We start from the raw sequence: 21,525 nt of genomic DNA on the forward strand, positions 1-21,525 counted from the left end.
GCTGCTGGAGGGAAAGCTCCCAGCTCAGGAAGGCCAGCACGGACCTGGAGAGGGCGGGCGGAGGCACCCTCCACACCAAAGAATCAGAGCCCACCCCGCACCCAAACACCCAGCGGGGCTGAGAACTGAGGACGCTCCCTGCCTGAGGGGCGTGAGGTGTCAGGGGGTGGGCGGGCGCCAGGCCTGGGGTCTCCCTGGGCCCCGAGATGGGCTCCGGACAAAGAACACACCCTGGTGAACTGTTGCCGTGAGGGCCCATGGCGTGCGGGCACAGGCCCGCCCACTGGACCGCAGGTGCAGCGCAGGGCACTCACCCAGGCACCCACGCAGTGCGGACCGGGGCGGGCAGGGAGGCCCGGCGGGGCCGGATGGAGCTGTCCCGCCACCTAGGGGAGCCCCCGCTCCACTGACTGGGGGCAGACGCGTGTTTGGGGGTTAATACTTTCCAGACCTAACAGCAGCGGGGAGCCCGTTACTGCTGTAAAAATATGTGTGGCATTTCCTGTGGCTCATCCTTGGGGCCCTGGAGGCTTTATAAAGAAAAAAGGAAAAGGAAGACGAAGAAAACCAGCAGGGAAGGGCTGGGGTGAAGGCCTTCCGTGTCCCCAGCACACGGGCCGCCAGAGGGCAGGTGCAGGCAGGCCTGCCGTGCGGGAGTGCAGGGGGAGACTGAGCCTGGCTGGGGCTGCGCGGTGGCCCCCAGGTGCAGGCAGGCCTGCCGCGTGCGGGAGTGCAGGGGGAGACTGACCCCTGGCTGGGGCTGCGCGGTGGCCCCCAGGCCACTTAGGGGCAGCTGGGCGGGCAGCTCTGGCTGCGGGGGACTCGAGCCGCTGCCCCGGTTGGGGTCACACCAGTCACACCGCAGGCCCCCTCGGCCCCCACCTGCCCGCCCGCTGATGGGTGAGGACAGCGTGCCAAGGGAGGTCCCACCCTCCCTGCACCCCGTCGGCGGCCACGGCAGCCCCACTGCTCAAAGCCAGGGCTCCCCCATGTAAACGAGGGGCCCCCAGCCTCCAGGCTTGCCCGTGCGTGGTGCCCACTCATGCCGCCCCCCGGCCCGGGCGTCCACGTGGAGGGCCTTTGGTCACCACCCGCGCCCCACGCCGGCACCTCCGGCCCAGACTTCGCTCCGAGCCAACACCCTTGGGAGCAGCCTCTGTCCTGCTGGCTCAGACCCACCAGGAAGGAGCCCCTGGCCCAGCTTCCAGCACAAATCTCACTTAGTGTGTCCTGTGACAGAGTGAGTGGGCAGGTGAGGGAGGGAGGGGGCAATCTTGGAGAGGCACTGGCCCTTCTCCAGGCCTCCCTGCACGTGCATGCACACACACACACACACACACACACACACACACACACACACACACACACACGAGTTCCCGCCCTCTCGGGTGCACAGAGACAGGCAGACCTGTGGCTGAGTCACCGCCGCGTGACCAGGGTGGGGACATGGCAGGTCAAGGTGCCACCAGGACCAGCACTTCTGGTGCCCGGAGCCCAGCACGGGCCAGATGACCTGCACCCCACCCGCACACCAGGGCTGGTTGCTCACCTTGGCTGCAGTCCTCCCCCTGGTAGCCGGCAGGACACTGCTTCCCACACTGGCCGCTGACGGGGTCACAGGCCACGCCCGGGGGGCAGGTGCACGCCTGCCAGCAGCCTGGCCCAAAGAAGCCCGGCTGGCACTCTGCAGGGGAAGAGGGAAGAGGGGTCTGCAGGTTTCCGCCGGCCCTGAGGCCCTCCCTCCGCAGCTCTGCACTCACCGTCCTGGCACCGCTCGCCCCCGAAGCCCGCCTTGCAGGCGCAGCTGCCGTCTCTCCTGTCACACGCGCGCGTGTTCCGCTGCTCACACTGGCACTCCTCCGAGCAGCCCGGCCCGAAGGCCCACGGAGGGCAGGCTGCACCCCAGAACCAACCGTGAGGGGCCTGCCCCCTGCGAGCACCCACCCTCCCCAGCCCAGGGTCTCCGGGACCCCACGCAGAGCCGCTGGTTTGTGTCCATTCCACAGATGAGAAACAGGGTCTCAGAGAGGCGCTTCCCAGCCAGGAAACGCGCGGGTCCTCACTGCCTCCCTCATACAATCCTTCTACAAAGAGCTGCTAGGATGAAGTCTGCTTGCTTTTAGCCAGCATCCCACCGCCTCTCCCATCCCCGGTGTCTATGGACGCAGAGAGGGGTGAGCCCACGGGGGCTCAGGACTTGCTGCCAGGAATGTCCTGGAGCTTCCGAGGGAGGCCTGCCCCTGCCCACGCTCAGCCCGCCCACCAGCCTGGCTGGGGCCGGCACCGCCCACCCGGACAGGCACCCTGGCGGCCAGTGCAGTCCAGAGGACGTGGCTTTGAGCCCACAGACCCCACACCCCAGCCGGGGCACTTGCTGAGCCCCCGCATCCTCATCTGTGAACAGTGACAGTCCAACACAAGCTGGACCACGGGCAGGAAGCACCCGGCCCGTGCTGTGGCCCCGCCCCCCGGCCACGGGCGGCCAGCGGGCAGTGGGACTCACCCAGGTGGCAGAAGCGGCCGTAGAGCCCCGGGTCGCAGAGGCAGGCCCCGTAGAGGCGGTGGCAGCGGCCCCGGTTGGCACAGTGACACTTCTTAGCGCAGTGCTTGCCGTAGAAGCCTCTGGGGCAGCCTGGGGGAAGCGGAGCCTCTTGACTGCCCACCCGGACATGGCCCCGCCCGAGGAGATGCTCCAAGGGGCCCCAGGACCAGCACAGGAGTCAGGAGAGACCTGGGCCCCCAGCAGCCCGAGGACCCTGCACCCCAGACAGGGAGGGTCCCGGGGGCTGGCGAGGGCATCACGAGGGCAGGGCAGCCACGAAGTGCACCCCGTGGATGCGGCCATCTGCCCTGGCTGGCCCGTGCCCCTAGGGTCTGTGGCCTGGATGGCGGCCAGAGTGGGATGCCAAGCACGTCCCCAGCACACACATGGGAGACGCTCAAAGAAAGCCCACCCTCCTCGTCTGACCGGCACCTGCAGCGTCCTGACGTCTGTCCCTCGGTGGTCACCTAGCCTGAACCTCTGGGCCTCACAGAGGGAAGGACATGGGCCCAAGCTCAGGGGGCCCAGGACCAGGACAGGGCTCTGGCATTCCTTCCCAAAACGCTCCCCTCCAGCTCTGTCCTGCCCCCGTCTTGCCTACTGAAGGGCCTCAGGGAGCTGGATGGTGACCCCAAGGTACGTCCACATCCTACCCACCAGGATCACCAGGTGGGGCCATCCTGCACTGTCGGAGCAGGCCCAACCCAACAAGTGTCCTTAGAAGAGAAAGGAGAGGGAGGCCGGAGACGAGAAGAGGAGGCCAGAGGCACAGACTGGGGGGAAGCAGCCACGAGCCCGGGGCACCTGGAGTCTAGGAGACTAGTGCGGGGACCGAGAATTGGGACGAACGCCCTCAAGCTCACCTGCACGGGCACACTTTACCCACAGGACCCCAACTGAGACCTGGTCTCCAGGAAGCCACACCACGTCATGAGCAGGAGCTCAGAAGCTCTAAAATGCAGACGCTTTATCTGCCGGCAGCCCCTTGGGTCCGTCAGGGCCCATCACGCATACAGCGCCCAACAGGCAGTGGGCTCTCAGCCTCGGCAGAAGAGGGATGGCAGATCGCAGGGGAAGATGGGCAGGGACGCTAACCAAGCCGAGAAGGTGACCAGAGGGAGGGGGTGGAAAGCCCTGCCTGGCCGCCCCGGGGCTTAGAAACCTGCCCCGCAGAGTTCCCACGGGCAGGGGACGGGTCCACCGATTGCTGCCATCCGCTGCTAAGGCAGGAAGTCCTTGATATGTTAGCGACATCCGCCAGCAAAAGAAGCAGAAACTTAAAGTTCTGAAGACTTTAAGATGAAGTTATCAAGCACCTGGGAAACTCATGTGGACTCTAGTTCCTCCAGAAATGTTGCAACTCCCAAGTTAAAAAGGATGGTAATGTCGTCCCGTGCAGCCGCAGCCCGGGCGTGCTCCCTTCTGCAAATCCCACCCAGCCATCATATAGCTCTCCCTGAATGCTTCCAGGAACAGGGAGCTCACTACCTCCCCGGGGACCCTGTTACAAGAGTGCTATTCTTCCAACAAGTCCTCACCACCTGCTATAGTCAGACCCCAGGAGAATCATCAGATGTAGAAAATTCAATGCCTCTTCCACTAAAGGGTCTCATCCTTCCCCCAGAAGAAAGGAGACTAGGAGCTGAGAGGTAGTGCCCACCCCTCCCCTCCACCCAGAGGACAACCCTGGAGGCACAGGAGGGGCCGCACCCACCGTCCTCACAGCGGGCTCCACTGACACCCGGAGGGCAGCGGCAGGCCCCCGTCACAGGGTCGCAGGTCCCGCCGTTCTGACAGCTGCAGGAGAAGCTGCAGTTCTTCCCGAAGGTGTCTGGGGGACAAGCTGCAGGGGACACAGAGAAGCACAAGGGTCACTGGCCCGCAGGAGGACTCGGGGTCCAGAAGCCCCTCCAGAGACACTGAGACACCCTCCTGGGGGTCGAGCCACCCAGTTCAAAAGCAACTTCCCAGAGTAGCACCCGATGGCACTCGTGCTCCCTGCCCCTGCCCACGGGCACGGCAGACATCTCTAATCAATCACCCCATCCTCTCCCTCTGAACTCCGACACGTCCACCTTCTCAACCAGCACTTTCAGAGTGGGTCACTGGCAGACCCTCAGAGACGGTCACTACGGCCCTTGAGACTACTGGGGTCGCTGGAAGGGCGTGGACAGGCTCTGGACAGAGCCTGCGAAAGCAGCTTTCAAATGTGCTTCAGCGACCAACTTGGTGCGTGGCCCGGGGAGGCGACCTCTCCCCTCTGGGACTCGGGCATGACTGGCCCACCCGCTCGCTGCTCTTTATGTCTTAGTTGTTGGCTTGTCGCCGGACCCCCGTCCACCGTGACATCTGTGAGGGGCAGACAGCAGGCCCTGCTAGCCCCTGGGGTCTCCCAGCGCCCAGAACAGGGCCTGGCAAGGAGCAGGAAGCCAAGAGACCCTGAATGAACGAGTGAACGAGTGAACGGATGGACCTGTGGAGCCCCTGCCCAGGGCCGGCAGGGAGGCGTAAACTGTGTGTGCTGCGCAGGTCCTGGGGCTCAGGGGCCCCGCCCACTCCCTGCCCTCACAGCAGCCTCACCTTCATTGCAGATGAGCCCGGTCCAGCCGTCGGGGCAGTCACAGCCACGCAGGCTGGGGAGGCAGGTCCCCCCGTTCCTGCAGTCAGCGCAGGTCAAGCTGCAATCTGGGCCAAAGGAATCATCCAGGCAGACTGGGGGACACAGCGGGAGAGGGGCCTCAGAGCCTGGCCCCTGGCGCTGGACCCCGCCCAGCACCAGGCCGGAGAAGGGGCACAAGGGACGTCCTCAGGCTGTGAAGGCCCCACGTGGGCGAGCGGAGACGTGGGACCCAGATGGGGGGCCGGGAAGGGCTCTAAGCAGAGAGCTAGTGGCCCCATCCCAGGCTCAGCCCCAGGCGCGCTGGGCAAACTGACCAAGCAGCTTGGCCTCTCTGCGCCTTGGTCCAACGAGGCCCTCACGGGAGCCCTTCCTCACACCCAAGACCGCAGGGTGGGCAGCAGCCGGGCGGAGGGGGCGCTGGTAGAGAAGCCCTGGGGACGGGCGACCTCTCACCAAACTTCTCTTGCAGTGTGTGTTCGCCCCGCGCCGCCTCCTTCTCGGCCCCGACGTGGTCATCTTGGAAGAGGTGGGGCAGCTCGTCCTGGAGCACCGCTATGTGCGGGAGGGGCTGCACCAGGGGCAGGTGGCCGTCCAGGCCCACCTCGGGCATCTCCAGGGCTGGGCGGAGCACAGAGGGCCCTGAGCCCCTGCCGCCCCCCCCGGCCTCCCCGGGCTTGGACTCCCTGCCCCTCAGTGCCTAGAGGCAGCTCCAGGCCTGAGCCCCACCCCAGGGCCCCTCCTCACCCCAGCCACTCCTGACCCTACTTCTCAGGACAGAGGAGGCTCCGGGCTCTGAGGCCCTGACCCATGCCACGTCTACCCCGGCTGTCCTGGCTCCCACGCTGGCCCTAGGGACCCTGAGCACGGAGCGGGTGTGGGGACAGGAGCAGCTCTCTGGCCCTCTGGACGCTGCCCTCGGTCCCAGGAACCGCGTCCGTCCTCTCACCTGGGCAGGGCAGGAGCCGACTCCAGGGCCCCTGAGTAACACCCTGCCTGGGGGCGCCTGTCTGTCCGGCCCCTCCCCCCAGCTCTGCTGCCCCCGGCCTGTCCCACGGCGAGAGGCAGGACAGAAGTGGGGTCCGTCCAGCCAGGAGGGTGGGGTCCCCATGGTGGCCAGCAGAGACTCACGGCTGCAGCCCCGGCGGTCCTCGCCCAGCAGGTAGCCATCCTCGCAGGAGCACTGAAAGGAGCCGGCCAGGTTCGTGCAGCGGTGCTCACAGCCGCCACGGCCGGAGGCGCACTCGTCCACGTCTGCGGGCACACCCAGGGCAGCTGGCACCTATCCTCCGGGGGTCGGGGTCTCGGGGGCCCCTCCTGCCCCAGCCCTGCCCGCTGCACAAGTGCCTGCTGGGTGATACCCAGGCCACAGCCATCCTCCTGTGCCCAGGGTCAGAGGGACAGGGTGCACTGCCTGAGGGAGGCCAGGCTGGGAGCAGCCAGGGGTGCAGGCCCAGCCCGAGAAAAAGACAGTGATCTCAGGCGGGGGACGGAGTGGGCAGGTCCCCAAAGCCCTGCCGATGGCAGGGGCCCAACCAGCACCCACTCCCCAGCCAACACAGCTGCCTACCGCTCACCCTCACAGCCGCAGCCATCGGCGCCAAGCTGGTAGCCGGCATAGCAGCTGCACTCGTAGCCGCCAGGGCTATTGGTGCAAACCTGCTGGCAGCACGGGGAATCGGCACAGTCATCGACATCTGCAGGGCACACACCACAGCCTGGCTGGCACCCAGGTGCCCGCCCGCGTGTGCATCCTTCCACAGAACACCAGTGTGTGCATACCTGCACACAACCACATGCACACCTGCACACACCACACGCACACCTGCACACAACCACACGCACAGCTGCACACACCACACGCACAGCTGCACACAACCACACGCACAGCTGCACACACCACATGCACACCTGCACACAACCACATGCACACCTGCACACAACCACACGCACAGCTGCACATACCACACACACACCTGCACACAACCACAGGCACCTGCACACAACCACATGCACAGCTGCACACAACCACACGCACAGCTGCACATACCACACGCACAGCTGCACACACCACATGCTCACCTGCACACAACCCATGCACACCTGCACACACCACACGCACACCTGCACACACCACACGCACAGCTGCACACACCACATGCTCACCTGCACACACCACACGCACAGCTGCACACGCACAGCTACACACAACCACACGCACACATGAACACACCACAGGCACACCTGCACACACCACACGCACACATGCACACAACCACATGCACACACCACACGCTCACCTGCACACAATCCATGCACACCTGCAGGCTCCCACACACACCTTCATGCAACCCCATGCACACAACCGCGCACACACCTACATGTGAGTTGCATGTACTCGCAATCACACATGCACACATGTCCTGGTCCTGCACACACAGACACACGCAAGACACAGGTCACGGCCCCAGGGCCGTCCCGCCTGCTGTGGGGGCAGACCGGGGGCTGGAGGGTAGTGGGGAGTCATCCCGGAAGCAGGGTCTCCCCGTGCAGAGGGCGTGCTCGCACACCACAGTGTTTCGGGTGCTACTCCCGGCACGTGGGCATTTGACCAGGTGGCTGAGCAGAGGTGGAGGTGTGGTGGGCGCTTGGCAGGGTGGGTCGCGATGCTGCCTCTCACTAGGCCCCCTCGTACTCCTCCCGCCTCCACCCGGGGCAGGACAGGGGGTGATGGGAGGGCACGTCCTCGTCATGGCATCAAGGCCAGGTGCAGACCCAGGGCAGCAGCAAGTCCCTGGCTTGGGGGTGGGGCGCCCGGGAGGGAGGCGGCGCGCACCAATGCACGTCCTCTGGTCCTCGTCCAGCTCGTAGCCGCGGGGGCAGGTGCACACGGGCCCTGTGCTGCTGTGGCTGCAGCTGTGGGAGCAGCCGCCGTTGTCCGCCTCGCAGCTGTTCACTATCTCCATCTCGATCCCTGCGGCGACACCCGTCACCAGGGACGTGGGACAGGGCCTGGGGTGACACCCCGAGCCGGCACGGCCCTCCCGGCCCCAGCCGCTGCCACCCTGCTGGGAAACAGGCAGCACAGAGCTCCTGGGCCAGGCGGGCTCTGGAACCCTCTGTCCTCCTGGGGTCTCCCGTCCTCCTCCCACCCTCCCGGGGCCCACATGCAGCCCCCAAGCCCAGCACTGCCCTTGATTGACAAGGAATCTCTGCCCCTCGGCTAAAGCGAGCTGGCAGCCGTGGTGGGCTGGGACTGGGGAGCTGTGTTGCCCCGCAGGCCCCTCCACGCCCCATGGTGTTATTGCCCACTGCCCACTCACGGTAGCACTGCCGGCCATCAGCTCCCAGCTCGTAGCCTGCGTTGCATACACACTTAAAGGACCCATGAGTGTTGAGGCAGCCGTGGGCACACTGGGCCAGGCCTGTGGCACATTCATCCACATCTGGGTGGGAGACATGGGCGGGGTGGGGGGCTCTGGGCCACTGGCCTGAGAGACTCGGCCCCCAGGGGTGGTCTCCGCAGAGGGGTCAGGGCCCAGGGCCCCAGGGCCCTCTCCCGCCTTCCCTCTGAGCACTTGTGTTTTCGCCATCACACTCCAGGTGTGGAGCCGAGCTCCCTCCCAGGGCGAGGAAGGCGTGGCTGGAAGTCTGGGCTCAGGCCCCACCAGCAGCATCAGGTGAGGGGCTCTACCTCTCTGAGCCCGCGGTCTCTGAGGTGTGCATGTCCCGCCCTCGCCAAGCCTCCCCCCATCCAGGGCCGGGCACAGGAGGAGCCTTTTACCACCAGCCTCTGGGGGGCCATCCGGAGAAAGCGCACGCTGACATCGAGGGAGATGCTACCAGCTTCTTCCCCGCAGCCACGTGGCACTGGCCTCAGGACACAAATCCCAGTGTCCCCGACAACTTCTTTGGTCCCACCCCTAAGAGTCCATGGGACGAAGCTGACCCTCAGGCCCGGCTCCCACTGCACCCTCTGAAGCCACCTCCACACCTCCAGAGTGCCAGGACGTGCCCGTCACATCGGCAACGATGCCTAAAACGCTTTCCTCGTGGTGACACGGAACCACAAGCTTCCACACCTGCGGGCCCCGTCTCTCTGATGGCCATCCGGCAGGATGCCTGGGAAAATGACTGCTGCCTGCCCTGGACACACCGTATCGCTTCAGAGTTACGGGGGATGCGCACAGACCCCTCCCCAAGGCTGCTCGTCCAGAGCCGCCTGCAAAGGGAGGAGCAGGGACACCTGAGTCCCACGACTGGGAAACTAACAAACACCGCATAGCAGACACCCATGCAGCCAGGAGGTGGGAGCGCGTTCTAGAGAGCTGCGTCCGACCGGGCTCCGGGGTGACGCTAAACGTGCCCACTAACAACAAGCCGTAGAGACACCTGGACGCCGACACGGGGCCGCCACCCGGGTCACGGTGACGCTTCCTCCTCTCTCCTCCCTCACCCTTTCCTGTCTCCCTAACAAGCAGGTCCTACTTAGGTAACACGAGAAACATATAAAAATAACAAGGCAACCTGAGATCTGCCTTCCTGCCGACATGAGACTCTCGCTGGGAGCAGCTCCTTGGGTTCCTGCCCCTGCTCTCTACCCTCCACCCCCACCCTGCCCCCCAGCCCCGGAGATAAACCTGCGTCATTCCAGGTCAGCCAAGGGTGACAACAGGGGCCGCCCCACACCCACAGGCCGGTGCAGGGGATGCGAGGAGGCGAGCCCCGCACAGCTGACTTGGACCAGCCCGAGGGCAGGGAGGGCGTCTTACCTTCGCAGGCCTTGCGGTCCGCCGCCAGCCGGTATCCGGCGTGGCACTCGCAGCGGGCAAGGCCCCGGAGCGCCCGGCACGTGTGCATGCAGCCGCCGTTCTGATCCGTACACGGGTTCCTCCCTACGGTCGCCGCCAGGAGGCATGGAGGCAAAGGCAAGAGATGGGGGCTCTGGCAGTTCGGGGTACCTTCTCCGGGGCCTCTCGTGAGGCCCCCACCTGGAGCTCTCAACCCTCCTGCTCTGGCCTGACGGGCTGGGCAGTGGACTCGGGGTAAGATTAGCCCCGGGCATCCCCAAACAACTGCAGAGAAGACAGCAGGGCAGCGGCCAGGCCAGCGCTGGTCAGGCCGCGGGCTCACGGCCGGCTCCCCCAGCGCCTCCTCTCCTGTCGGAACCCCCAGCCCCGGGCCCAGTGCCGCTCTGCCGTCACTGCCGGCTTCGGCCCCTCAGACCCACACTCCTGACCCAGGAGCCAAGAGGCTGGGCAGGGTCAGAGCTACTCCCTCAGCACCTGCCCTGCCCCAGTCCCCATTTCCACTTCTCAGGGGTGGCCCAGTGCCGCTCTGCCGTCACTGCCGGCTTCGGCCCCTCAGACCCACACTCCTGACCCAGGAGCCAAGAGGCTGGGCAGGGTCAGAGCTACTCCCTCAGCACCTGCCCTGCCCCAGTCCCCATTTCCACTTCTCAGGGGTCTCCCAGACCTGCTCCACCTTTTCCATCAGAAGAGCACCCCCTTCCATGACAGGTAGTCCTGCGACCCCAGGGCAAGGTGTCAGACAGGGCCTGGGCAGCCCCCTCCGCCCAAGGGCCAGGGCTGGGGTCCCACGTGCCCATGCCAAGCCCAAGGTGGGCCTCAGAACCGGGGGACATGCAGGATGCCCTTCCTTTTCACCCCCGTATCCCCGTCCTGAGCTTCCTGCCCCCCGAAGATGTGTGACCCCAGAGCCAGCCTGACAGGCTTCCTCCCTGGTGCCCGCAGGGGCTGGACGATGCCTCACAGCCTCTCGGCAGCCGAGGGGGCCCCTGCTGTCCCTGAGGCCCCCCTCCAGCAGCAGCAGCAAGGCAGGGAGGGGCTCAGGCTGTGGGGTTCCCGGGCAGGTCTGTGGGTGCGTGCAGAACGGGGGTCCCAGTGGGAGTCCCAGCCCTGGCCCTCCCCTTCCCGCCGCCGGTGGCACTCACGGATGCAGCGCTTGCCATCCTCCTGGAGCTGGAACTCGGGCCGGCACTGGCAGCGGTGCTGGGTCACCGTGAGCTGAACACAGTTGTGTTGGCAGCCGCCATTGCCCACGGCGCAGGAGTTGATGGCTGGGGACCCGAGAGGAGCCAGGTCAGCCCAGGACGACGGCCTGGCCCCGGGCAGCCACAGAGCACCTCCTGCAGGAAGACTCCGGGCCCTTCCAAGCCCCTCCTCCTTTCTGTCCACATCCCAGAAGCAGGGGCTTTGAGAGGGCGACACTGTTCCTGTCCAGTTCGTGGGCCTGGCTTTGCTTCTCGGCCCACACACAGGATACGCAGGGCCGTGGTCCGAATCTGGACCCTCTGGCCCAGCCTGCCCCAGGACTGGGTGTAGGGAGGCATCACAGAGCAGGCCGCCCACCCCGATGGAAGCCCAGCCCCACCCAGCACAGAATGCAAAACACCGGGGTCCCCTAAGAGCCAAGGCGTCCAGGGCTCAGAGTCCGAGCAGGCTGGGAGGCTCCCTGGAGGAGGTGGCAGGCCAGCAAGGGCTGGCGAAGACCCCGACATTCCACTATCTAGGTTATCAGGCCAGGCCAGAGGGGCAGGCGTGGGCCTCCGTGGATGGCCACCATGACCTGCGGGCCTGGCCCCCAGCTCCTAACGGACCAGTGCAGCTCCTGCCCACCCCAGGCCAGGCCTCACCCCCACCTGACCTCACACAGTCCCCGCTCCTCCCAGCAGCTGTGGGGACAGCACTTGGTAAGGCCACAGAGCCAGGGACCTGCATCCCGCTCCCAGGATGCCAGGGGTCCAGGTGTTCATGCTCAGGCCCACACAGGGCAAGGCTCTTGCAGGTCAGTCTGGCCGAGTGGGTGCCCAGGTACTGAGTGGATGAGCTGGGGCTGTGCCTGGCGGGGGGTGGGGCCCACTCAGAGAGGCTGGGCACCCAGAGAGGGCACCTGGACTCTCGTGCCTCCTTCAAGTCACTGGTAGTGACCTCGTGGTCAGGGAGAGACAGGCCCCGTGCTCTGCAGCAAAGCTTTGAGAATGTGTTACTATCTGTGCCCTGGGGAGGCGCAGGCCACTGCCCAGCGGGCCTGGACCAGAGCAAACCTGAGGCCTGGCACTAACACACTGCGACCGCCAGGGGGCAGGGCTTCACCCCCAGATGCCACCTGTGCTGTCATCACAGACTGCAGGGCGCCACTGGCCTCAGGGCCCGAGTTTGGAGAGACCATTTATTGTCATGGGTTTTGGGGGCCAGGAGTGGCACGCCCCGCACCACCGACGCCAGTGGGTCCGGGAGCAGCCGGACGATACGCGGAGCACGTGAGCAGCCTCAGGGCTCGGAGCAGCCCAGGCCCACGCTGTCCGCCAAAAGCAGAGCTTCCTTCAAAGCAAGTATGTTCCCCCAAAGTCAAGACACAGCACTCACGATCCTGCCGGTTCCCACATGGGGCGAGTGTGTGAGGAGCCCGTGCCCGGGTCCCCTTCCGGGGCCGAGCCAGCCCTGCTGGGGTGCGGAGGATAGCCAGGGTGGCAGTGTCGTGTGGCTGCCACGTGTCGGGGAGGCGCAGCAGAGACACGAGTCCCAGGTGGAACGGAGGCAAACAGGGCGGCCACGTCTAACATCCGCTCAGCCTCTGGGCCCCCTGTCCAGCCACCCACCCCCGACTCTGCTGACCCTCGAGGCCCCGCCTGCCTCTCCTGAGACAGCTCTGCTTAAGGCACCGCCATCAACTCCGGAGACAGGCTTCCGAGCGTGGCCTGAGCCGGCCCATTCCTGGGGCCCCTTTCGTGTTCACACCAACTGCATCCCTGCTCAGAGCTCATAATAGGAATCAGAAGCCCTTCCTGGCAGCGCCGGGCAGGCACACGGAGAGACGGGCTCGGAGCCCGGGGCAGGGCAGCCGGCTGGGCAGACACCACAGCAGCAAGGACGACCTACAGAGCTGTGGCACGGCTGGAAAGCAGCCCTTCCAGACGGCAGAGCCCCCAAGACGGACCCAGGGCAACCCAACTCCGGGCCCACAGGAGCCCACCGGGGGAGAAATCCCAGGCGGGTGGGGGCTACGGAGGGGTCCGGCTCCCCATGCAGCCTCGCACCCTCCCAAGCCTGTCTCTCACTGCTCTGCTGCACAAGTCCCAATGTTCCGGATGCTCCCAAGCTGTGCACACGAGGAAGCCAAGCCCCATGCCATCACCTTGAGCATCCTGTGCCCTGGAGTGCCAGGAAGCTGAACAAGGCAGTTTTTCTCGGGCGTTGGGCTGTGCAGCTCAGGAGACAGCCAGCCTCTGCGTGACCAGTGCCCAAAGCTGGGGGTGAAGCTTCCAGGCCCCTCGGGTCACTGTGAGACCTGGCCATGGAACCCACATAGCACTGACCCATGCCTGGGTGGTCCCGCAAATCAGAACCAGGCTCAGACCTGAAGCAAAGCTGACAGCCCATCAGAAAATGGCAGACAAGGGGTTTCCGTAGCCCCGAAGGGAATTAATGTTTGTGTCCCCCTAAAATTCGTATGCGTACTCCTAAAATTCAACCACCGATGTGGCTGTATTTGGGGGTAGGGTAATTAAGGTTAAATGAAGTCATCAGGGTGGGGCCCTGATCAAACAGCATTTGTATCCTTATAAGAAGAGACATAAGATCTCCCTCTGTCTCTGTCTCTGTCTCCGTGGCCATAGGAGGAGATGGCAGCTCTTACCAGGAACCGAACTGGCTGGCACCATGATCCAGAACTGTGAGAAAACGAACTGCTGTTGTAGAAGCCGCCCCGCCTGTGGTACTTGTCGCAGCAGCCTGAGCTGACTATTGCACCTTCACTTCCAGTTTGCAAACGCCAAGGCCAGGGGACTCATGGGTTCTCACAGAGCTGGGCTACAACTCCACTTCAACTTCCACTTCAACTTCCCTTCCACTTCAATGAGCAGGAGTTGGTCTAGCTGGGAGCCAGCTTGAGGCACCAAGCTCTTCAAGGGGAGTGGGGCCTTTACTTGAGCAGGAAACTGGACATTCTAGAAATCCACTGTCCTACAGGGTGGAGGGCCTGCTCCATCTGTGCAAGCGGCTCTCCACTCCTGGAGGTGCAGGTGGCAGCACCCGGGACCTGGGCACGGATTCAGGGCTGGAGCCCAGCAACAGGTGCGTATGAGTGCCATGGAGGAAGCGGCAGGGGGGGCTTGGAGAGCTGATCTCCAAGGCGCCTTCGCTGGCAAGGCCCTGGTCTCAGAGCCCGGCACGCCGGCCTGCCCGAGCTGGTCAGCTGAGTGGCTGTACCTGGCAGGCCGGTGGGGTGAGGGCGAGTATGTCGGCAGCATGCCGAGCCCACCAGCCCACTCTGCTCCAGCCGCCAACCCCAGCCAGCGGCTTCGAGGGTTTTGTAATTACTGCCCTCGACGGGCTTGGCTTCTAGGTCCCAAGAGCCTCACACCATGTGGGGTCAGCAGCCACCTGCAGCCCTTCCTTCTAGGAAGCCCTCTGCTGGCGACAGGGCCAGGACGGTGGGACAGGAAGCGGGTGGCCCCCTGGCTTGGCCAGGAGGGGAAACTCCCCTGGGCCCTGCCCACTCCTGCCCCGCTCAGCAGCCCACGGTTTGCTACTCTGCCTGCGCGTCCTGCCCCCTGCGCCCACCCTCGGGCTGGGGCCTCCGCGCTGCACGGAGACATGGTTCACCCGCAGCATGGATGCACTGCCCTGCCCATGAGCCAGGGGCTGGCACCGTCCCAACATCACAGGCTGCCCCCCGCCAACCGCCCCTGCTCCCATCTTGCTCTCCGCTTGGTTCTGCCAAGCTCACGGACTCTAAACACCCCCCAGCCCCCGCCCGGCCGTCTGCCACTGCCCCACTTTGCCCTCGCTTCCCCGCTGGGCCTCTGCATCCAGCTGGGGTCTGGGCCGCTACCCCTGGCTTCCCCAGGTTGGGGTGTGACCCTCCCATCACCCATGGGCGCCGGCAACCTGCACTTCCGGGGGCCTGGTCTCAGGCACAGCCGTGCCCTCCCAGGGTGGTCCTCAGGCAGGGCTGGCCTTCCCACTCTCCATTCGGACTCAGCGGCCCCTCGGGGGCAGGGGAGACACACTCCCTTTTAGAAGCTGCAGCCTGTTCCGGGTCTGGAGGTGACTGGAAGACATTCCCAGAACTGCATCTGTGGTTTGCAGGGATGAGCTCTGCAGACAAGCCTGGCGATCTCCGCCCCTCTGCTGCCTGCGGCTTTGGCACCCACGCCGCATGCTGTCAGCAAAGCCTCCAGGGACCCAGGCGGCCTCTCCTCCGAGGAGCCGGGGAACAGCGGCCTGCAAGGCCCTGTGCAGCCCCTCACTGGGAAGACCCGGGCCTGGGGGAGCGCCTGCCCCGAGGCCACATGGCGCACCTGTGGTAAAACCTCACAGGAAGGCAGGGGCGCGGAGACCCTCCCCGTGCTGTGGACCCAGTGGGGCCCACCTAACTCCAGGGGCAGGGCACTCGGGCAGGGGCAGCCGGTCGCCAGGGGGTGCGTGCTGACAGAAGAATCCTTCCCCCAGCGTCCATCCAAAAGCCCAACAGGCCAGAGGCCGAGGGGAGGAGGGGATGGGTGGAGAGCCCACCTCTCCCAGGTGGCCAGCCCGGGGCATCACTGAGCCAGTGACACCACGATGGATGTGGGCAAGCAGCCACGTCCGAGGCCAGGGTCCAGAAGGGACCCCTGGGCCGGAGGCTCTCTGGGCCAGACGAGGAGGGTTTCCCGGCACCAAGTGTTCAAGGACCGGGAGCAGGTCTCTGCGGGTTTGCCTGGGGCGCCCTGCAAGATGGCGCAGAAAAGCCAAAACGTCACTCCCAGACACCCGCCCAGCACTGCTCTCGGTAGCCCCATTTCCCACAGTTTGGGGAAGGAAAGGGGCCATGGTGAGAAGCAGGCTGGCCCAGCCCTGGGCCTCACTCGGCCCTGCCCTTCCCACCTCAGAGCCTGGTGGGGGGGGGGTGGGCAAACCCAGGAGGGCACCCTGGCGATGGAGCGCCCCAGCATGCCTGGCTGCCTCTGCTTCTTTCTCTTGGGGCCAGGCTAGCCAAGGGCAGCCAGGGTGGGATGTGAGCCACTCAGGGGCCTCGGGGCTGATGGTAAAATCCTTCCTGCAAATTCTCACTTTACAAATTGAACTTTGGGGACTTCCCTGCTGGTGCAGTGTTGGGGACATGGGTTCGAGCCCTGGTCCGGGAAGATCCCACATGCCGCGGAGCAACTAGGCCCATGCGCCACAAATACTGAGCCTGCGCTCTAGAGCCCGTGAGCCACAACTGCTGAGCCCACAAGCCGCAACTACTGAGGCCCAGGCGCCTAGAGCCCTTGCTCCACAAGAGAAGCCACCACAATGAGAAGCCTGAGCACTGCAACTAGGAGTGGTCCCCGCTCGCCACAGCTGGAGAGGGCCCGCACGCAGCAACGAAGACCCAAAGCAGTCAAAAATAACAACAAAAAAAATTTAGAAAAAAAAAGAATGGAACCTTTTTGTGTTTTATTTCCAGAAGATCTTTTGCAAGGGAGGGATGCAAGAAGACTGTGCACTTCCTGTCCTCTTCCTGCCTCTGAGGCAACTTCGAAGAGTGTTTCAAGGCTCCCCTTATCTGTTTCAAGCACCCCCCCCAGCACTACCACCTTTAAAGACTTCCCAGATCCTTGGGGCCCCATGATGTGGCACCAGCCTGAGAGCTCCCAGCACAGAGGACCTTCCCACCCTGTACCGAGGAAGGACTGTCAACATCCCTGCGGGCACCTTCTCTACTCCTACCCTCCAGCATCTCTATAATCCTCACTCCAAGCTCTGAAGGCGGGGGTGCCCGGGCCTGTTCCCTGCCTGCCTGCAAAGTCCCGAGAGAGCTCACCGCACCCCTTGCCTTGTCCAGAGGATCCCAGTAGGCCCCGGGGAGGGGTCCCGAGCAGCTGTGCTCCAGCTGTGCAGTCTGCCCTGCAAGCTGGCCTGTGTGGAGGAAGGGAGGGCTGGGGAGGGGCGCAGCTCCTACACTGACCTTCCCATAAATGTCTGCTGAGACCCTAGGATAGTCTGGGCTCAGAGGGTGCCACTGTGAACCACGGACAAGGCCACCAGCTCCTCCCCACGCCCTGCACCCTGGGAGTCCTGCAGAAGTGGAGAAGGCCACACCTCCCAGAGGCAGGAAGTCCAGCAGCCTGGCAGGGGCCATGCAGTGCCCTCCACGGGCCCCCACCTGGAGCCCCTCATCCAGGATCTGAGGGGCTCGGCCGCCCTACCCACCCCAGACCAGTAGGTCAGGTGCACTGCAGCCGGGGTGGGTCCCTCGGCATCCGAAAGGGGCACATTTAGGGAGAAGGGCCGGCGCCCTTAGGGCAAACGCTTCTTGCTCTGCCTGGGAAGAAGGCACCAGGAGACCCCTATCTGCTCTGGAAGCTTTTCAGTAAAGCCCAGGCCCCCCACAAGGAAGGCAGCCCCCAACAGACCCAAGCGGACAAACCCACACCATTCCCAAGAGACCTGGGAACCGCCCTGCACATGTCAGCTCCCAGGAATTCCAGATATGCGGAATTCACCAACAAGCGTGCGTGGCTGTGCGTGGGTGCAGGGGATGCAGTGTACATTTCCCGCTGGGAGTTGCAGTCCAAAGAAAGAGAGTGACAGACCCAGGCCAAACACCAGCACTTCCAGCCAGGGGACGCAGGTAAGAGGCTGGTGCCCAAGGTGGCTCTCAACTGCGCCCTCTGGTGGGAGCGACCAGGAAGTGGGCGCCAGCACCCAAGAGAGCTGCAGACCTCCCGGGGCCCTGGGGCACACCAAGTGGTCTGGGTGTGCAGAGTTGGGGGTGGCAGGCAGGGAGTGCGGTGAGGTTCCAGCAGCCTCTTGACAGGCTGTGCAGGCCACGCCGGGGGCCCTGGGATCAGACCTTGACAAGACCCTTTAAAATAAGCAAGCACCACAAATCACGACTTCTGGGGCCCCGAGCGCAGGCGCCTCCCAGGAAAGGCTCCGGGAGCGGCTCCAGCGCCCAGGAAAGGCTCCGGGAGCGGCTCCAGCGCCCAGGAAAGGCTCCGGGAGCGGCTCCAGCGCCCAGGAAAGGCTCCGGGAGCGGCTCCAGCACCCAGGAAAGGCTCCGGGGAGGGGCTCCAGCGCCCAGGAAAGGCTCCGGGAGGGGCTCCAGCGCCCAGGAAAGGCTCCGGGAGGGGCTCCAGCGCCCAGGAAAGGCTCCGGGAGGGGCTCCAGCGCCCAGGAAAGGCTCCGGGAGGGGCTCCAGCACCCAGGAAAGGCTCTGGGAGGGGCTCCAGCGCCCAGGAAAGGCTCCGGGAGGGGCTCCAGCGCAGCGAAGGGGTGGGCTGGGTTGGGGGCCAGGGGCAAGGCTGGGGAGCACCCCTCCTGGGCTTCTGGAAGCCAGCAGCTTAATGCCACTCTTAGAGGCCACCATAATCCCTCCCAAAGCCCTGAAGGGCACCCTCCCCTGTGCGTGCTGTGTACCCGTTCTGGGAGCTCAGTGAAGGCCACCCTCGGGAGAACTAGGGGGGTCTAGGGAGACAGGAAGGTGTCTCAGCCCAGGCCCCTCACCAAGGAGCCAGCAGGGGAGGGGGCAGTGGGTACCACCCAGCCCACCCTGGATCAGCCTCCAGGGACACCCTTCTCCACGGAGAACCTGCCCCAGAGGAAGGGAGAATGAAGGGCACTTGGGGACCTGGGGGACCAGCAACTGGGGCTGCACCCTGCTGTATCTGTCCTGAAGAACATCACAACATTCCTGCATCTGTTTCCACTTTCCAGCCCAGAGAAACTTTACAGGCAGCTGCCTCGCTCCCTGAGCGGCGGCCCAGACATATGAGAGTGCCTGTGCCGGGGAGGGCCCCCCAGGGCTGGCGAGCCGCCCTGCCACATAGCAGCAGGGCCTGCAGGAGGGGTGCTGCTCAGAGCCCGCCGGGCCCGCTCGGGGCCTGCAGGGTGGAAAGAAGGAGCAGCCCCCCGTAGCCGGGGAGAGAGCTGGCCCGCGAGGGTGGCCGCTGGCCCAGCCCCCAGAGGACGGTCCCCACACGGCCTCCCAGACAGAGCGGCAGGCAGGGAGGGGGAGCCCTGTGCCCACGGGACCTGTGTCCAGAGCCGCCAGGAGAGGGGCGGGGGACGGCCCACAGCCAGATGCCCGGCCTCCACCCTCCACCCTCCGTCCAGTGGGCGCCAGTGTTCCCCTTCTCTCCCTGGAGCCTCCCGTGCCCGCAGGGGCCCCATCGAGCACGTCCTGCACGGCAAAAAGGCCCCACAGAGGGACTGAGGGCTAACACCCCGCTTCTCGGTTACCCCTTCCCCCCAGCCTCAGCCCCACCCCCAGGCTCCCCAAGATTGGGGTGGGGGACCTGGGCCTGGGAAGTCCAGCTCTGCAGGCCAAGAGCAGCCCCGTGCTGACCCCGCCCCAGGCCGGGCCTCCCCCCCACCCAGCAGGCGCCCAGTCTCCCCAGTCTGGGGCAGCACGGCCGGACCTGTGTCCCTGCCGACGGATGACCACAGCTCCTGCTGCATAGGGCCCTGGAGAGGATGGTGGCCCAGGGGCTCCCGCCCGTCACAGAAGGCCCCCGGGGAAGTGGCCAGATTCAGCTGTGGCTACAGAGAGGGTGCAGCCCAGGTCGCAGGGCCCAGGGTCCCAGGGTCCAGCCTCCATGGAGAGCACCGGGCCCAGGACACGCCCTTTCACCGCCTGGGCCCCAGCAACCTGGCGTGAGTGGTGCTGGCCAGGGCCCACGATGGGTGGCAAGGGCCCCTCGGCCTCCCACGCTCAGCAGGACGGAGGCAACTGTAACGGCGGCTGCTCTGAGCAGACAGGCCCCACGGGGCCCCACCAGGCCTCTCAGCCCAGGAGTGCAGGGGCCCCGGGCCCCTCCCAGACCTGGGCACCCCCAGAAGGGCCCGGGGATGGCTGAGGCCAGGAGCCCCGGCAGGGAGGTGGCACCGGGCCCAGGAGGCTGCAGGGGTGCTTACCCAGGCAGGTCCTGCCGTCCGCGTGGAGCCGGAAGCCGGGCTTGCACTCACAGAGGTAGGAGCCTGGCGTGTTCACACACCTGTGCTGGCAGCCGCCGTTGTGCACCTGGCACTCGTCCACGTCTGCATGGGGACACGGGGCCGGGGGTCAACAGCCAGAACCCACCCAGGCCACCCCCTCCCCCCAGCTCTGCACTAGCCCCGGGGAGCCCAGCCTGGCCCCCCTCTCTCAGGACACTGCCCCCGCCCAGGTGCTGGGGCCCAGACCTGGGACCCTCCTTCTCAGGCCACGCTGCCTGCAACAGTGCCGAGCCCCTCACCGGCCTGCCGGAGCGGAGTGGAGACGAGGCAGGCCTGTCTCCAGCGTCTGACGGCCCCTGGGAGGAAGAGCCACCACCTCTGGGGCCGGCTCTGGGGAGCAGCGGGGGTCGGCCAGATCTCGGGGGACAAGCTCAGGTGGGAGGGCGCAGATCCTAGCGCCTTTCAAGGCTGAACCCAGAGCACATGCTCTTTTCCAAACTCCAAATCCAGAAATGCTCTCAGGGCAGGGCTAGCTGCTCCTCGGGGGGCCCACAAGCCCAGAAGAAACTGGTAACTCGGGAGATGCCCCTGCCCAGGCCTCGGGGTGGGGGAGGCTGAGTGAGGGTAGGATGGGGGGTATGCTCTGTGTTGAACAGTGTCCCCCAAATTCATGTCCATCCACAGCCTCAGGGTGTGACCTTATCTGCAAGCAGGGTCTCTGAGACGTAATTAGTTAAGGACTGAGATAAGGTCATACTGGAGAAGGGTGGCCCCCCCATTCGGGGACACACAGGGGTCCTGGAGACACACAGGGAGACAGAGATTGGAGGGAGGCGGCCACAGCCTAGGAAGCCAGGAGCCCCCAGGAGCTGGACGAGGCAGGAGGGACCCTCCCCCGGGTTTCCGAGGGAGCACGGCCCCGCCGACACTTTGGCCTCTGACTTCCAGCTTCCGGAGCATGAGAGACAAATGTCTGTTGCCACAGCCACCTGGTCTGTGGTGCCTGTTTCGGCAGCTCCAGGAAACCAGTGCAGGTGGCCAGCCTGGGGTCCCTGCGCCAGCGACTCAGGAGGCCAGCACAGCGGACATCCCCAGGGCAGGACCGAGTGGAGGTCCCGGGCACTCCCCTTCCAAGACCCCTCACACCTGAAACCACCCACCACCGCGCAGGGGCCTGTGCTCGCCTGCCCCTTCTGACGGCACCGTGCCGCAGGCCATAGGAAAGCGCTGGCCGGAAGCAGACAGGGCTGGCCCAAAGGCCCGGGACCACCCCACTAGCTGAGCTGGAAGCTGGAGGGTGAGAAAGACCCTCCCAGGAGTGGAGGCCCAGGGGCTGCACCCCAAAGCACCGGGCCCTATGGCCTGGCCTGGGTCACCCCGGCAGAAACGCAGAGATGCCAAGACCCTTCCGGCTGCCCCTCCCCCTCCGCCCTCCCTCC

At 65.5% G+C, this 21,525-nt stretch overlaps 1 protein-coding gene across 6 annotated transcripts in view; it reads right to left on the reverse strand.

Moving 5' to 3' along the window:
• The window catches only part of MEGF6 (multiple EGF like domains 6), a 41,153-nt gene that overhangs the window by 13,783 nt on the left and 5,845 nt on the right, over positions 1-21,525 (reverse strand). For all 6 annotated transcript variants that reach the window (XM_067717774.1, XM_067717776.1, XM_067717794.1 and 3 more), the window contains exons 2-14: positions 20,066-20,188; positions 11,113-11,238; positions 9,932-10,054; positions 8,483-8,605; positions 7,996-8,133; positions 6,737-6,856; positions 6,291-6,413; positions 5,616-5,780; positions 5,123-5,254; positions 4,257-4,385; positions 2,504-2,632; positions 1,761-1,895; positions 1,550-1,684 (exon numbers count right to left, since the gene is read on the reverse strand). In XM_067717774.1, coding sequence (XP_067573875.1) covers positions 1,550-1,684; positions 1,761-1,895; positions 2,504-2,632; positions 4,257-4,385; positions 5,123-5,254; positions 5,616-5,780; positions 6,291-6,413; positions 6,737-6,856; positions 7,996-8,133; positions 8,483-8,605; positions 9,932-10,054; positions 11,113-11,238; positions 20,066-20,188 — 1,701 coding nt within the window. The remainder of the gene's footprint in view (positions 1-1,549; positions 1,685-1,760; positions 1,896-2,503; positions 2,633-4,256; positions 4,386-5,122; positions 5,255-5,615; positions 5,781-6,290; positions 6,414-6,736; positions 6,857-7,995; positions 8,134-8,482; positions 8,606-9,931; positions 10,055-11,112; positions 11,239-20,065; positions 20,189-21,525) is intronic.

Source organism: Pseudorca crassidens, chromosome 2, assembly GCF_039906515.1.
Source record: "Pseudorca crassidens isolate mPseCra1 chromosome 2, mPseCra1.hap1, whole genome shotgun sequence".
NCBI lineage: Eukaryota > Metazoa > Chordata > Mammalia > Artiodactyla > Delphinidae > Pseudorca > Pseudorca crassidens.